The following is a 13,879-nucleotide window of genomic DNA, read 5'->3' as shown; positions in this document are numbered from 1 at the left end:
TTTGCTTCTGACCCTTGAAATCCCACCATTGGCGTCTCACCTCTCAGCATCAGGCAGTGCCTCCTGCTTTAGGCACTAGCTTTGATTTCAGTGCGTGTGCCGTTGGAAAGAAGACACATCCATGCCCCGAACCTTCTGTAAATTCCCTGACAGTATCTCTGGTTAACATTCAGGAGTGCTAACCACTCAGGCACAGGGACAGTTGCTTCAGTCTCAATCCTTACAACCCCCAAGGAGGGAGGGACTCTCACAGGCCTATATTTCAGGAAAAGCTGCATAGCCAAGTGGTCACTAAGGGTAGATTTCCCACAAATGCGACCTGAGCCAGCTCTGCCCAGGGTCAGGGCAGGGAGGAGGGGTACCTATGGTGTTGTCGCTGGAGATGATCAGTCCTGTTTTTTGCATCCCGGGCTTGGGGTAGTGGGGAGCGGGGCAGCAAGCCAGCTGTCCACCCTTATAGAGAATGGGAAATGTGGATAGGAAGGGAAGTGACACACAAAACAGGAAGTTTCCTGAGGGACAGAGCTCCAGGAAGAGCCAGCCTGACCTGAGGGCACAGCTGGAGTGAAGAGGCCTGAAGCAGAGGATGTGGCTTCTGGCCCTCCCCTCCTTTTTGCTGATGGGGCCACAAGGAGGGGAATTGGTTTTCTCAATAGCAATTGCATGATGTCACTTGGCCAGTTAGAAAGGTGTCTGTCCTAGCACACAGCCTGTCACACATTCGGTAAGTGCTCAGTAGTGGGAGGCAAGTTCAGTCAGTCTGCCTGGGCCTCAGAATGCTCATCTGGGAAATGGGGGTGCTGACCCTTGCCTTTGGCCAGTGTCACTCCTCTCCAGCCTTGATTCCCTCCTATGCATGGATGGGAGGCACAAGGAAAGCAGGACATAGCCAGGAGCTGCAGGTGGTTGGAAGGTCCTCTTCCACCTGCTCTCAGGCAGGCACCTTGGCTGTCTCAGAGCCTAGTTCTGTAGTAGGCCGGATGAGTCTGAAGATCCAAAGGGTGCCTTCAAGTGAGCTGAGGGCTTTGCGATAACCCCTGGCATGGCCTGGGTACCAGGAAACCCACTGGTGGGCTGCCAGATGCCAGGCCCTCAGAATTTGTGCTTCCTGTCCGTGAAGAAGAGCCTCCGAAGCTTGTCAGGCTGCAAGGAAGGAGGAGATACTGGGGCCTGGGGTCGCTGGACAGGGAGGGAAAGACCCAGGCTCTGAGGACCCCTCATTGACCTTGGGCTGGGGGCCCAAGCCCAGGACATGAGGCCAGGTTGGAATTCTGATGGTTGATTCCACAAGCCTCTCCCGGTGCCTGAAATCCCACCTTTAGCTCTCCAATTTTGGATGCAGGGTTCGCCCTCTTCTGGCGAAGGAGAGGAGGGGAGGGAGGAGAGTAGAAAGGGTGGCGAGCCTCACCTTACCTCCCTGGAGTGCCCTGGTCTCCCCTGACCCGCAGTTGGGGGCCTCAGGATGCACTGGTGTCGAAGGTAGGGTGGGGTGAGGCTGTACCCAGGCCCACAGAGATGGGAGAGGACATGGGGCAGCCACAGGGAAAGAGCAGACATGGGATGTGGCTTCTGAGGGTCTCAGGACTGTCCACTGCTGGATCCGTGGTTCCCGGAGAGTCAGGATCTCAAAGGCTTCTATCCATGGGGTATGGGGGCACAGCCCTGTCCTGAGGGAGGAGCCGTCAGCACTTCCCGGGAAGATCTTTCCACCAGGAATCCAGCCGGAAGATCTGTGTGTGCCTGACTGAGATCAGAGGACTTGCCCCTGGGGAAGGGACTCCCAGGTTTTATTGTCTCCGGGTATAGGCAGAGTGCAGCTGGGACTGAGGGCTCCAGAGAGTTCATCTGCCTCCCTGAGAACCCTAGACCAGCCCCACTCCTGGCCACCGCTCTCCACACTCCTGGTCCCCTCTCCTCCTTACTTATCAGACCCCTGCAGAAACCAAGAGGGAGGGGAAAGGACCCCTGGTCTGCTGCAGAGAAAGTCCTTAGAAGGTCCTGGAAGCCCCCAGCTTACACCCAAATCTAGCAGCTGCCTCTCCCACCACCACCACCACCACAGAGATCCTCAGAATAATAGCTGTGTTCATCAAGAGCCCTCTCTGGGCTGTGTCCTGAGCAGGAGAGGATGTCTAGCACTATCCTCTGGGCACCTGCCCCTGGATACAAGCAGAGGATCAGCCCATTTTACAGATGAGGAAATGGAGGTCCCGGGTGGGGTTGCTAAACAAGAATGTAGATGCCCAGTTAAGTTTAAATTTCAGATAAACAAAGGAATAATTGTGGTATTTGAGACATACTTTGAAATGGTTTTCGTTTTAGTTTGTTTTTTCGTTTGTTTTTTTAAACAGAGTCTCACTTTGTCTCCCAGACTGGAGTGCAGTGGCGCAGTCTGGACTCATCACAACTTTAACCTCCCAGGTTCAAACGATCCTCCTGCTTCTGCCCCCCCAAGTAGCTGAGACTACAGGCCACCACGCCTGGCGATTTTTTGTATTTTTTCGTAGAGATGGGATTTTGCCACGTTGCCCAGGCTGGTCTCAAACTCCCAAGCTCAAGCAATCCACCTGCCTCAGCCTCTCAAAGGGCTAGGATTACAGACATGAGCCACCATGCCTGGCCTCAAAAATGTTGTTTATCTGTAATTCAGGTTTAACTGGTTGTCCTGGAATTTGTCTTGCCCAAAGCTACAAGGCGAGGGAGTAGGGGCAAAGGGGCTGTTCTCCTGCACCCAGAGGCTCTGAGACCCCTGCAGAGGCTGATCTATTGTAGAGAATGCCCTTAGAAGAGCCTGGAAGCCTGTCTTACATTCAAATCTAGCAGCTGCCTCTCCCACCACCACCACCACCACCATTTCCAGGCAGATGTTAGGGCTGGAAAATTCTGTGCACTTCCAGGCAGTGGCGGTGACCTGACCTGCCTATGCCTGGGGGCTACAGGTTGTCTCCTACCACCAGGTGCTCTCTAAGGGCTGGGAGCCACCCCATCCCGTCATGGAGCTCACCTTGTGCATCCGTCCAGTCTCCTTGCTCTTGGTTGCTGGGATCTGCTCATAGGTGTTCCCAGGCTCTGGGAGCCCTGGGGGCCCTGAAATCCTCTTGTAGCCATGGTCCATGGGCCCATGTACCCATGGGCTATATGTGGGACTGGCCCCAGGATGTGGGGCCCTGGCTGGGTCACCCAAGCAAGCTGGGATCTGCTCATAGGTACTGCCTTCTTGGTCTGGTGTGTCCCTGGGCTCTTGCAGGGGGCCTTCTGTCCCAATGAACTCATAGATATCTGCAGAGCTGCCCTGGGAGCAGGGCTGAGCCTCTTGGCTCAGCTTTGGAAACTCTTGCCTCCAGGTAGCCCCCAGGGATCCCATGGCATCAGAACACCCCCAGGAAGTGGGAGACTCTGTGGGACCCTGGTCTGGGCTCACCCTAGAGAGGACAGGCACCAGGCCATCAGGCCTATTCTGTTCTCCATCTGAGAGTCTCCTTTGGGCCTCCCTGCCTGGGGAGTAGGCCTGGCTGCCAGCTGGAACTGGTGCATGCCTGCTGGACCCCTCTGTGCCCAAGCCTAGCCGTGCCTGGTTCATCTTCCTCACATCTGCATAGATGATGTCATTGGGGCCTCCAAAAGACTCTTCCAGGAGGGAGGAACTCCTCTCAGGGAGTGGGGGCACTCTGATGGGAGCCTGAGGAGACAGGGACAGAGAAACTCTTAAGGGGCAGCCCATCACTAAGATGCCCTCCAGTAAAAACTCTCCCAGATAAGCCGAGGCCCCCTGTCTTGGCTATAGTCTTCCTGCCTGTACATGCAAGGGTTGGATACATGACACTCAGGGTCCCTTCCAGCTCTCATGCTCTAGGACTTGTTCTTTTTTTGGTTTGTTTTTTAAGATGGAGTCTCACTCTGTTGCACCACTAGAGTGCAGTGGTGTGATATTGGCTCACTGCAACCTCTGCCTCCCAGGTTCAAGCTATTCTCCCACCTCAGCCTCCTGAGTAGCTGGGATTACAGGCTCCCACCATCATGCCCAGCTAATTTTTGTATTTTTGTAGAGACGGGGTTTCCCAATGTCGGCCAGGCTGGTCTCGAATTCCTGACCTCAGGTGATCCACCCGCCTCAGCCTCCCAAAGTGCTGGGATTACAGGTGTGAGCCACCACACCTGGCCTAGGACTCATACTTTACCTTGGCATTCAAGGCTTTGGGTCACCAGCTCTACCTCCCACCCAATTTTTCCCTCCCCTCCTCCCACCTCCTCCCACTTCCATTGTGGTCCACTGTTCCCTGAGTGCTCCCAGACCCACTCACTGCTGCATTTCCCTTCAGAATGGCCCATCTCCAAGTCCCATCACTCATTTAACAAATATTTAGTGAGCACCAACTATGTGCCAGACACTGTCCTAGGTGCCAAGGACTCTGGTGAGCAAGACTAACTCTTGGGAGTTTATATTCTAATCTGGGAGATGGGCAGCATACTGCTGCGCTGTGTAGCACAATATGGTTTGATGTGCTATATGATGGGCGAATATATCACAAGACAACAGAGTGTGGGGGCATGATCAGTGCTACAAAGAACGAAGCAGGGTCATGGGATAGAGAGAATGGCAGGTGGGGAAGGCAACATTTTCTGTCATAGGTGGGCCTTTCTAAGGAGGTGATATTTAAGAAAGGAATGGAATGCAGTTAGAGTGTAAGCCATGCGAGTATCTTGCAGGAAGAGCATTCCAGGCAGACGGTAGAGCCAGTGCAGAGGCCCTGAGGTGGGAGCAAGGTTGGTATGTTCAAGGATGATCTAGAAGGCCAAAGAAGCCAGAGAAAAGGCATCACTGAAGCCTCCAGTGAAGAAGCAGGGGGTAGCAGGGCATCTGGTGAGGCTCTTGTGGGCCCTGGTGAAGTGTTTAGGTTTTATTCTAAATATACCTAGGAAAAGCCATTGGCATGCTGTGATCTGATATAAAGAAAATTGGCCGGGCACGGTGGCTCACGCTTGTAATCCTAGCACTTTGGGAGCCGAGGCAGGCGGATCACCTGAGGTCAAGAGTTTGAGACCAGCCTGGCCAACATGGCGAAACCCTGTCTCTACTAAAAATACAAAAAAAAAAAAAAGAAAACTAGCCGGACATGGTGGCGTGCACCTGTAATCCCAGCTACTCAGGAGGCTGAGGCCGGGGAATCACTTGGATCCAGGAGGCAGAGATTGCAGTGATCCAAGGTGGTGCCACTGCACTCTAGTCTGGGTAACAGAGTGAGACTCTGTCTCAAAAATAAAAGTAAAAATGGCTGGGCACAGTGGCTCATGCCTGTAATCCCAGCACTTTAGCCAAGGCAGGCAGATCACTTGAGGTCAAGAGTTCAAGACCAGCCTGGCCAATATGTTGAAACCCTGTTGCTACTAAAAATACAAAAATTAGCCAGATGTGGCGGCAGGTGCCTGTAATCCCAGCTCCTCAAGAGGCTGAGGCAGGAGAATCACTTGAACCCAGGAGGCGGCGGAGATGGCAGTGAGCCGAGATTGCACCATTGCACTCCAGCCTGGGCAATGCGGCGAGATTCCATCTCAAAAACGAACAAAAACAAACAAACAAAAAAAAAAAAAAGAAAAGAAATATCTTTCTGAGTCCATGGGGTGCTATGGAGAAGAATAAAATATTGACTCACAGGCACCCCACACTACAGCTTACTAAGGGATGTTCAGGCATTTCATATCCGTTTTCTCATTCAAGCTTCACAAGAACCTCAGGCATGGTAAACTGAGGCTCAGAGAAATTATGTGACTCGCCTAGAGTCACATCACTAGAAAATGGCCAAGCCAAGGCTTGAACCAAATCTAACTAGCCAGAGGCAGGCAATGGCACGGGTGAACCCTGGGTGATTCCAAGATGGGTCTGCACCTCTGGGCCTGGCTCACCCTCTACAGCCGGAGGGAGTGGCTGGCCTGGCCTCAGGGTCTGACTGGGAGCATGGCACCCACATCCCTGGTCTGGCAACCCTGACTCTAGGTGGCCCATAATGCTTCTCACCTCCATGCTTTCCTCCTGGGAGAGGTTCCGGGGACTCACATCCAGACTCTTCTGTGCATGGAGGAAGGAGACCTGGGGCTTTGGAGATGAGCGGGGGCTGGCGGCCTTGTCTGGGACCACTGTGGGGGATACCATGGCAGGCAGGTTTTCTGGGTCCACGATGGTCTGGTGGAGGCCCCGGGTGATGGCATCATACATATCATTGTCCTCTGGCTGGGGGTATGGGGATACAGCAGGCATGTGGTCACACAGGCCCAGTCAGTCTCCAGAGCCTACATGAGACTGCTGGTAAGAGACTGCAACATTCCCACCGGGTTCCTGACCTCAGGTAAGACATCACCACAGTCTCCCTTTTTCCAATAGGGATCATGACCCCACACCGAGTGCCCCTGGATGATAGTAAATAGGAAGGGCTTGAAAAGGGGTATGCCTGAGTGATGGATACCCCAGGCCTGGGCTCCCTGCCCAGCCACCCTCACCCTGGGGAAGTGGGGCGCCTACCCGGGGGCAGGCAGTAGTCAGCATCTCTCCGAAGGGCTCAAGCTGTGCCTCCTGGTAATGGCGCACAAGCTCAGCCAGGGTGCTGTGGCTCTGGGTGTCTCCTGAGATGATGTAACGCCGGTTTCGAAGCTGGTTGATGACAAAATGTCGGCAACGATTGCTGCCCCTGCAACACAAGGCAGCCCAGCCTTGGCCCACAGTCTGAGCTCTGTGCCTGGGTGCAGGAGGGGGTCCCAGCTCTTGATCCAGAACAGACCTGCCTGATCTGGGGCCACTGTACCCCACTTGGAGCCATGGTGTGTTCGTCAGAAAGCTACGGAGAGGTTTTCAAACCATGGAGCCCTGGGATCTTGGGAAGTACCTAAGCCTGCTCTGGTGGAGTCAGGGAAGGCACAGCTGCGACTGGAGTGAGGCAAGTGAGGCACTCATCTTGGGTGCGAAATGTACAGGGGCACCAAAAAACTCAATCAAGAAAACTAATAACGCAGTATTTTAGAAAATCAAAATATATGAAAAAAAAATCCACAATGAACAAAACACCAAAGTTTTAAATAAAGACAGGATCCAACCCTGCACCTGTACAACTCGACCTCCCCCTAGTCCCCACCCTGCTGCAATGATGGGAGTTCCATCTCCCACTCCCTCTTTGGCCTGTAAAGTCCCACCCTAAAATCTCACCCTCTGCATCTTCCTTTTTCCTAGAAAAATAACATCTACACAATGATGTGCATACATCATAAATGTGCAGTTTGATGAATTTCCACATAGGAACCCTCCCATGTAACTGCCACTCAGATCAAGATATAAAACCTTTCCAGCCCCCAGAAGACCTACTTGCACTCCCGTCCAGTCAATGCCCCCCAAAGGTAGCCACCATTCTGACGCCTATCAGCATAGATTAGCCCATTAGAGAACTTCTATAATACGTCTCTTGTGTCTAGCACCTTTCACTCAACATTGTATCTTGGAGATTGATTCATGTCCAAGTAGAATTAAGTTTCTTTTTTTTTTCTCATTTATATGTAGTATTCTAGTTAACGAAAAATCCAACATGTACCTATTCTGTTGATAGACATTTAGGTTGTTTCCAGATCTGGGCTATTATAAATAAAGTTGCTGTGAGCATTCTTGTACATATCTTTTGGTGAATATGTACTCATTTCTGATGAGAATATACCAAGGAATAGAGTTGATGGGTCATGGGTACACTTGCATTTGGCTTTAGTAAATCATGCCAAATTGCTTTCTTAAATTATTGCAATGGGCTGGGCACAGTGGCTCATGCCTATAATCCCAGCACTTTGAGAGGCCCAGGCAGGCAGATCACTTGAGGTCGGGAGTTCAAGACAAGCGTGATCAATATGGTGAAACTCCATCTTTACTAAGAATTTAAAAAAAAAAAAAAATAGCTGGTGTGTGGTGGTTGCCTGTAATCCCAGTTACTTGGGAGGCTGAGGTAGGAGAATTGCTTGAACCTGGGAGGCGGAGGTTGCAGTGGGCCGAGATCGTGCCATTGCACTCCAGCTGGGTGACAAGAGTGAAACTCCATCTCAAAAATAAAATAAAATAAAATTATTGCAATGTATGAGAGCTCCAGTTGTTCCACATATTCTGTCTTTCCATTATAGCCATCCAATGTGGCTTTAATTTGTGTTTCCCTGACAGCTAATGATGCTGAACATGTTTTCATATGCTTATGGACCTTCTGGGTTTTTCTTTTTGGTAAAGTGCTCAGTTCTTTTGCTTTTATTTATCGAATTATCTGTTTTCATCTTATTTATTTGTAGGAATTCTTTATATATTCTGGATTTGAGTCCTTTGTTAGATATTCTAATAGATAACCTATTCAAGACTGCACGCTGATCTTTTTCTTCTCTTAATAATATCTTTTAATTATAAAAATTCTTAATTTTGGCTAGGTGTGGTGGCTCACGCCTGTAATCCCAGCGCTTTGGGGGGCCGAGGCAGGTGGATCACCCAAGATCAGGAGAGAGAGACCAGTCTCACCAATATGGTGAAACCCCGTGTCTACTAAAAATACAAAAATTAGCTGGATATGGTGGCGTGTGCCTGTAGTCCCAGCTAGTTGGGAGGCTGAGGCAGGAGAAGTGCTTGAACCCGGGAGGCAAAGGTGGCAGTGAGCAGAGATCGCACCACTGCACTCCAGCCTGGGCAAGAGAGTGAGACTCTGTCTCAAATAAATAAATAAATTTTTAAAAATTCTTAATTTTAAGGAAATCAAATTAATCACTCTTTTTTTTTTTTTTTTTCTTGAGGCAGAGTCTCACTCTGTCGACCGGGATGGAGTACTGTGGCCGGATCTCAGCTCACTGCAAGCTCCGCCTCCCGGGTTCACGCCATTCTCCTGCCTCAGCCTCCCGAGTAGCTGGGACTACAGGCGCCCGCCACCTCGCCCGGCTAGTTTTTGTATTTTTAGTAGAGACGGGGTTTCACCGTGTTAGCCAGGATGGTCTCGATCTCCTGACCTCGTGATCCGCCCGTCTCGGCCTCCCAAAGTGCTGGGATTACAGGCTTGAGCCACCGCGCCCGGCCAATCACTCTTTTAAGATTAGTGCTTTTCGTGTCCTGTTTAAAAAATCTTGGCCTCTCATTTTCAAAGGTATTTTCATTTACCTATGACAATGTTTTCCTGTTTTCTTCTAGAAATGGTATTGTTTTGCTTTTCTTTCTTGGATCTACAATCCATCTAGAATTAATTAATTTTTGTGTATGGTATGAGGTAGCAGTAATTGTCTTCCATTTAGATATCCAATTGCTCCTGCACCAATTATTGAAAAAGCAAGCCTTTCCCCCATGGAATTGCAGTGATGCCTCTGTTGCAAATCTGGTAACCAAACATTTGGGACTGTTTTGGGACTCTCTTCTGTTCCCTTTTTCTATTTGTATACCTTTGAGCCGTCCCACTTTGGTCTCTTTCATAAGTTAGTATTCTCCCTAAGATCTTATCTGGGAAGAAACAAAACAAAAGAAAAAAATCCCCAAAGCTCAAAAGACATTTGAAAACTACTGAGTTAGTATATTTCAAAATGCCTAGCACAGTGTCTGGCACATAGCATAAAAATATTTTGACGACGACTAACATTTATTTAAAGTCCTTACTGCATTATATGCATTGTGCCAAGCACTTTTAAATGTATCAACTGATTGCACACTTTCATCAATCCTATGAAGCAGGTACTATCATATTCCCATTTTACAAATGAGGAAACGGGGGAACAGAGGAGCAAAGTAACTTGCTCAAGGTCAGCGTTTGAACTGGGGCAGTCTGAATATGTGACAATTTTGAATCAGAATCTGAAGACTTTTAAGTTTACCCTGGAGCCCTGGCCTCCCTCCCTACTTAGAGAAATCTTCTTACCTCCTCTGAATTTCCCCTTCCAACCGACCTACTCTTGGGACAAGATTCGACATCACCATCTCTGCCTTTGTCCTGGCTACCCTGTCTCCTTCTCTCTATCCCCACTATCCTATCCTAGCCCAGACCTCATTATCTCACATTCAGGGAATTGCAGGAGTCCCCAGTGCCCCCACACCTCCAGCTCTGACTTCCAGTCCTCTCTCCATAGGCTGCCTAAAGGACCTATGCAAATACAGCGAACCAGATCATCCTTCAGGGTCTACAGACTTAGCTAGGCATCCAAGGCCATTCTAAGCTTCTCCCACCCTCCCCTCCAGGCATTCCTCCAAAGGAACCAAGTGTTCTGTTGCACCCAGCAACCTGCAGCTCCCCCAGCACCCTTGTCTTTCATGCCTCTGTACTTTTGCACATGGCATTCCATCTACCAGAGATGCCCTCCTAAACCCCAACCACACCCTCCTTTCTGCCTAGCAACTTGTATTCTTTCTTCTATCCTAGGCTCAAAGTTCACCTCTGTGAAGCCTCCTCCAACCCCTACTCACCTCCTTTGAAGGCTGTGGCTTCATCCGTAGCATACAGCCAGTGCTGCTCAGGAAGTGTCTGCTGAGCATGTGATGGATGAATGAAGGAGTCAGGAGTCAGGACCCAGGGAAATCTAGGCAATTTGGGCCAGTTGGGCCTCTGCACTAATCTGCAACGCTAGGTTATGGTAGGCTGAGCTTGCTTGCCCAGAGGGCTTCCCCTTACCTGTAGGACAAGATGTAGCCGGTGGCTCGGTCACTGAGGCGGATAAGGAAGGAACCAAGAGCTCTGTCCCTGAGTAGCTGCTCCGTCTGCCTGGGCAGAGGACATGCCATTAGCTGGGGTCTGTGCCCTAACAGCAGCAGGTACAGCCTGACTTAGGCCTCTCTTGGAATCCCTGCTGGCCATGCCTTTGGGTTCCAGACCTCCAACCCTTTATAGTGGAGCCACTCAGAGTGGATTGGTCTGTGGCCTGTCAGGGCTCAGTATGTGGTCTATCTGGGCCCAAATGATTAAGTTCAAGACTGTCTGGGGCTGGGTCAGGGTCTGAAGTCATATGCACCCCCCGACTCCCCACTGCAGCCTCACTAGCAGGCACACTGGTTGCTGACCCTGGCCACCCACTCTCCACCTGGATGGTTGTGTAGCAAGAATAAATCACACAGGTGGAGATGTTGAGGTTTAGTGTGGGGTCCCTCCCTCAGAACCACTGTGTACAGTACTACAGGATGTGCACTACACACGAGCTTCTGCAGGGAGAAGATACTGCTATGTCTGAAGCAGCTAAAAGGGACTCATTCCTCTTCCTGTCCCCTTCAATCCTAGGCAGCTACAGAGATTTTTCACATGGTGCCAAATATTTTGGAGGCATGGTGAAAAGTTCTACCTGTCTTGTGGTTTGGCAGTACATAGACCAGATACATATTCCCTCACTCAGTTACTCACCAAATACTGAGTGCCTGCTCTATGCAGCTAAATCATTTGCAGGGCCAGGTGCTAAATGAAAACATGGGGCCCCTGGTTCAAAATGATTTAGAATATCAAGACAGTGACAGCAGAGTATTAAATCAAATGTGGAGCCCTTTTGACCCTGTGCTGTTGCACAGGTCAGTGCCCATAAAGCCGGCCCTGGCTCTGTGCAGGTGCTGTGCCAGGACCTAAGGACTGGCTGGATTTGTCATTCCTTCACCAGGTGTTTTGGTTGCTTGGAGACCCAGCCCAAATAGAAAGCCAAACCTGTATCTTGGCCTTTATACCTAGGGTAACCGTGCATCTAGGTTTTCCTGGGATGGCCCCATTTATGACAGTTCTCCTAGCTTAGTTACTAATAGTGTTCTAGTTTGGACGATACATGATATGGTCCCCTAGTTACTCATCAAGTCACGGTCTGGCCCTCTTTCTGTCCTCTGGCAGCCTGGCAGCCCCAGCCATCCTCAACTTGTACTAAAGTAGAGGCCGTTGCCCTCTCCGACTCTGCCTACAGAAGCCACTACCAGAGGACATGGTGCTCCTCAGTCTGTTCCCCTGCCCCCCGCCTCCAAGGGCCCCTGTCTAGCCCAGGGAAAGGACAGGAACCAGTCTGATCCATAGTTCCCAGACCATTTTCTCAGCCCCAAGGGGCTGTGGGCTATGAGGGACCTGTGGGCAGAAGCAGCCTTACTTGCGGGTGATGAATCCATGAAACCAGGGAGGCAGGGCACCGTTCTGCAGAATGAAGGGGGCCTGTGTCTCCATGAACCACTTCAGGGCAAGCTCCTGGAGCTCAGCCAGGGCCTGGCTGTCCCCTGCCCCCTCAGGATCTCTCCCTAGGCTGAGCTGCTTTAGGCTGTCCTCCATGCTGGCGAGCACCGGAGTGGAAGCAGAGCGCAGCCAGCGCACATGCCTCTATATCTGCGTGTGCTCTGGCTCATTTGCCTGAGCCCATGCCCTACCCAAGGACCCGTAGCACACAGCAGCCCTATTGTCACCTCTGGGTTGGTGGCTGGTTCTCTCCTCTGATGCTTTGGGGTGGGGCACTTTGGCTGGCTGCAGACATGGGGGAAGCAGCCTGAGAAGGGTAGGGAAGGCCCTCCGTGGCTTCCTGGCCAGCAGATGGGCTACCTCACTGGGTTTGGCCATGTTCCCCACAACCTCTGGTCTTTGTCACAACTAAAGATCGGACCCTGGCAAAAGTCCACAATACTGCCCCTGGGAGCAAAGCAGTATTAAATTCTAGGTATCCTTCCTTCATGGAGGCTATTTTTATTTTGATGGAGAAGTTCTGTGCTAACTTAATCTTCCTTCCACTCAAGATTTATTGAGTCCCTACTGTATGCCATGTAAATCTGGGCCCTGGGAATAAAGCAGTGAACAAAACAGCACTTTGCCCTCATGGCACATACATTCTAGAGGGAGATAAATATATGTGTAGAATATAGAGTCAGATGGAATAAGCACTCCAAGACAAAGGCAGAAGAACAAGAGAGCCCATGGGCTACATTATGCAGATAGAGAGTCAGGGGTCAGGGTCAGCCTTGTTCAGGAGGTGACATTGGAACAGTGAAGGAGGAAGCTAAGCAAGCACCTGGCAGAGTGGACCCTCATCAGCAGGGGGAAGCACGCGCAAAGATGAGGAGGTGGGACTTTGTTGCAGATTTTGAAGAACCACCAGAAGCTCATGTCGTTTTAACAGAGAGGGGACTTTGGAGTAGATGGGTCCCCTGGAAAGGCAGGGATAGGCCTCTGGTAGGAAGCTTTGGAGCAGTTAGGGCAATGGGACCATTTGTTCACACAAACATCCCTGAGTCTCTAATGTGTTTCTGAGTTTCCTAGCAGAAACCCAGGCTGGATGGATGGTGAGGCAGCAGATAGTGCAGTCAGCCTCAAAGATCTTGATGAGACTCCCACTTCCACCGCACACTGACGTGAGACCACCCTGGGCAAGTAGCTGGGACTGAGGTGGGGTCTCAAGAAACTTATTCAATTGTTGCAGAGAACTAATTTGCTCATCTGTAAAATGGGCATGAGACAAAGCTATTTTCTAGACTCTAGGGTCATTATGAGGACTGAGAGAGAGAGCATAATGGTTTACAATGAAGGCGCATTTACATAAGATAAAAAATAGGATGCAGGTACTGCTACAGTATGACTAAAGTGATTTCTTGTCATTTCTTCTGCTTAAGCACTTGATACATAACTATCTCTAACTCCATTCCACAGTAAGAGACGCTTGGTTTCATTTTTCCTTGAGGCCAGACCTGTAATACCAGCCCTTTAGGAGGGCAAGGTGAGAGGATCACTTGAAGCCAGGAGTTCATGGCCAGCCTGGGCAACATAGCAAGACCTTTTCCTAAAAAGAAAAAGGCAACCGGGCGCAGTGGCCACGCCTGTAATCCCAGCACTTTGGGGGGCCGAGGTGGGTGGATCATGAGGTCAGGAGATTGAGACCATCCTGGCTAACACAGTGAAAACCCGTCTGTACTACA

General features: G+C 50.6%; 1 protein-coding gene across 1 annotated transcript; it reads right to left on the bottom strand.

Moving 5' to 3' along the window:
• Positions 1–552: 552 nt before the first annotated feature.
• Positions 553–12,251, bottom strand: SH2D7 (SH2 domain containing 7). The gene is made up of 6 exons (XM_023196546.1): positions 12,076–12,251; positions 10,641–10,730; positions 6,515–6,680; positions 6,014–6,226; positions 3,005–3,679; positions 553–1,143 (listed from the first exon to the last, which is right to left on the bottom strand). Exons 1-6 carry the CDS (start codon positions 12,249–12,251, stop codon positions 1,093–1,095), a joined length of 1,371 nt encoding a protein of 456 aa, XP_023052314.1. The 3' UTR covers positions 553–1,092.
• Positions 12,252–13,879: the final 1,628 nt, after the last annotated feature.

This window comes from Piliocolobus tephrosceles, chromosome 6 (assembly GCF_002776525.5).
Source record: "Piliocolobus tephrosceles isolate RC106 chromosome 6, ASM277652v3, whole genome shotgun sequence".
In the NCBI taxonomy this organism is placed as follows: domain Eukaryota; kingdom Metazoa; phylum Chordata; class Mammalia; order Primates; family Cercopithecidae; genus Piliocolobus; species Piliocolobus tephrosceles.
This window is presented reverse-complemented; position numbering and strand designations above follow the sequence as displayed.

Excerpts from the sequence above, each read along its gene's own strand:
- SH2D7 (XM_023196546.1), bottom strand. The coding sequence starts at position 12,251 with ATGGAGGACAGCCTAAAGCAGCTCAGCCTAGGGAGAGATCCTGAGGGG. Across the intron at positions 3,680-6,013 it reads CCCAGGAGGAAAGCATGGAG|GCTCCCATCAGAGTGCCCCC; the intron begins GTGAGAAGCATT and ends CTGTCTCCTCAG. Across the intron at positions 1,144-3,004 it reads AGACTGGACGGATGCACAAG|CCTGACAAGCTTCGGAGGCT; the intron begins GTGAGCTCCATG and ends CCTTCCTTGCAG.